The following is a 2,500-nucleotide window of genomic DNA, read 5'->3' as shown; positions in this document are numbered from 1 at the left end:
AGGAAGTAAGTCTTGACATTCTCCTCGCCGACTTGCTCGCTGATGTAGAGTCCCATCGAGCCGTACTGATCGTAAATGCTGCGCTTTGTTTCATCGCTCAGGATGGTGTTGGCATGGTTGATGTCTTTGAACTTATCCGCCGCCTCTACATTTGAGTTTTTGTCTGGGTGCCATTTCAGAGCTAGGCTCCTTCAAGAGGGGCACGACAAAGGGAAATAGGTCGGGGTTAATGATGACAGGAGAAAAAGACAATACCTTCTCTTCAAACTGCATGAGCCGTGACGTCCATCCTCACCTGTATGCTCGCTTTATCTCCTCTGATGAGGCTCCCTTATGCAATCCCAACACTGCATAAAGGCTCTCCCCCGACGTGGAATGAGCACGCTGACGTTGCGACATAACTGCACACATGCACACACGTCGTCTCAAGGAACGCTTCAGAAAGGATAATAAAAAGTTGTTGGATGAGTCTCGTTTACATCCAACAAACCCAATAAACCCAGTAACATTAGGAGCTTACAGCATTTTGCCTGGTGCTCATAATGCATAATAAGTGCTTAGTAAACCTGACAGAAATAAAATAAACACAGCACTTGATAGAGCAATACCTCCACCAGGCTGAACAGTTTACATTTTGTATCCCACTGAGAGGCCAGATCTGGATCCGGACCTGAACCCAAATCTAATTGGCTTGTTCTCATCACCTACCAAACTCATCCAACAACTTTTGTCATAATTCATCCACAAGTTTTAGAAATATCATGCTACATATAATTTTTGACTATCTCTTAATGGTGAAGAATCACTTGAAATTTTTATTTTTTTTATTTCGGATCCGGATATTCACCAAAATCAATCCAATTCATGCTTGTCAAACACCAAACTTCTCCACCACTTTTCATCCGACTCAATCCATAACCTTGAGAAGTCTTGCACACAGACAGACAGACAGACAGACAAACAAATGAAAAATCACTCATAGAGTGACACTTGGCAAAATGGAATGGCAATTGGTCGAGCCTCCGCCAGGCTGAACAGTTTACATTTTGTATCCCACCAATAGGTCGGATCTGAATCCGGACATTAACCAAAATTGAAATCGGCTTCTTGTCACCAAAACCAACTCATGCACATAGTTTTGTCATAATTCGTCTACAACTTTCTGAGTATCATACTACTGTCCATAAACTTTAGAGATATGATTATATTATGCTTGTGATACCCGTGCACATGCACGGGATAGCAGTAAAACATAGCTGGTAGCAGACGACAGACCGTACACGGGGAATGACAAAAATACGCATTGTGCAAAATGCAAGTGGTACTATGGAACGCCAAGACTTCCCAAACATTGTCGGCATGTCTGCTAAGTGCCACAGCAATTTCATAGGGATCGTGTGACGGCGAGCCGAGTTTTTAGTGTGCAAGCTTGGTATTATAAGAGATATTGTTACGGATCTGGAAACCATTTGCATTCAATATACAGGTCTCAAAAGTCAGTTATGTCATCAAGTACATGTGAGACAGGTTCCCTTTCCTTTTGTTTAGTGGGAGAATCAAAAACGTGCGTTGCGGCTTCTTTTAGTTCGGTTATTAAATCTTTACATCCAACAAACCCTCCAACAAGCCATCTAACAACCAACAACCATCCCATCTGCATGACCCAACCTGCCCATCATGCGCCATCACCACCCGTTGGCTGCTCGTCCCTTGACTTGTCGAGAGGGGGCCTCGCGGTTCGAGTCCTCGGCTCGTAGTTCTTGTATGGCTTTTTCAGCGTTGACCGTTACTCTTCGCGAGCGAAGTCACGTGGAGGAATAACGGGTCTCCGGCAGGGGCCAAGACTCCGCCCCGGAAAGATGGGCCGCAGGAGCCTGTCCAATCAGGACAGACAGTGGCGCGTGCTTTGCGGAGCCCCACCCTGTACGAAGGATTCTTTTTTCCCTCTCATGGTGTTTAAGAGAGGAGTGCATCTGAGGAAGGAGGAGGGGTGCGAGGGCTGTGTGGAGTAGTGAAAGGAGGAGTTCTGTGGATGGAAGTTCTTGTGTGGTTATGAGCAGCGGTTGCGAGGGACCAGTTTTGTTCACGGTGGCTGAAGAACCAGTTTGTTCACGGTGGCTGTTACAAGGAGTTTTTGACCCCGACTATTCACCACACGAGTTCCGCCACGAACCACGAGTCCCCCACGTGCAACTGGGACCAGGCCGACGACCATTGGCAGGTGCCGCAGCATGGAGTACCCCTTTCTCCGACGGCCAGGTACCCATCCGGACTTTGACCCCCAGCTCGTCTCTCTCTCTCATCAGCTGGAGGGTCCAATAAAGAACTCTGGGTTTCTTTTCGTGTGTGTGTCTGCGTGTGTGTCTGCGTGTGTGTGTCTGCGTGTGTGTGTCTGCGTGTCTGCGTGTGTGTGTGTGTGTGTGCGTCTGCGTGTCTGCGTGTGTGTGTGCGTCTGCGTGTGTGCGTGTGTGTGTGCGTCTGCGTGTGTGCGTGTGTGTGT

The 2,500-nt window shown here is 47.6% G+C and overlaps 1 protein-coding gene across 2 annotated transcripts in view; it reads right to left on the bottom strand.

Annotated features, from left to right (window-relative positions):
• Window positions 1–2,500, bottom strand: part of LOC147009778 (dnaJ homolog subfamily C member 5-like) — a 21,552-nt gene that overhangs the window by 7,541 nt on the left and 11,511 nt on the right. For both annotated transcript variants that reach the window (XM_085860878.1, XM_085860879.1), the window contains 2 exons: window positions 296–401; window positions 1–189 (listed from right to left, as the gene is read on the bottom strand). The exon at window positions 1–189 is cut by the window's left edge and continues 22 nt beyond it. In XM_085860878.1, the coding sequence (XP_085717004.1) occupies window positions 1–189; window positions 296–399 (293 nt within the window). In that variant the 5' untranslated portion in view covers window positions 400–401. The remainder of the gene's footprint in view (window positions 190–295; window positions 402–2,500) is intronic.

This window comes from Eptatretus burgeri, chromosome 17, assembly GCF_056783735.1.
Source record: "Eptatretus burgeri isolate ZD-2024b chromosome 17, Ebu_testis_v1, whole genome shotgun sequence".
Taxonomy (NCBI): domain Eukaryota; kingdom Metazoa; phylum Chordata; class Myxini; order Myxiniformes; family Myxinidae; genus Eptatretus; species Eptatretus burgeri.
This window is presented reverse-complemented; position numbering and strand designations above follow the sequence as displayed.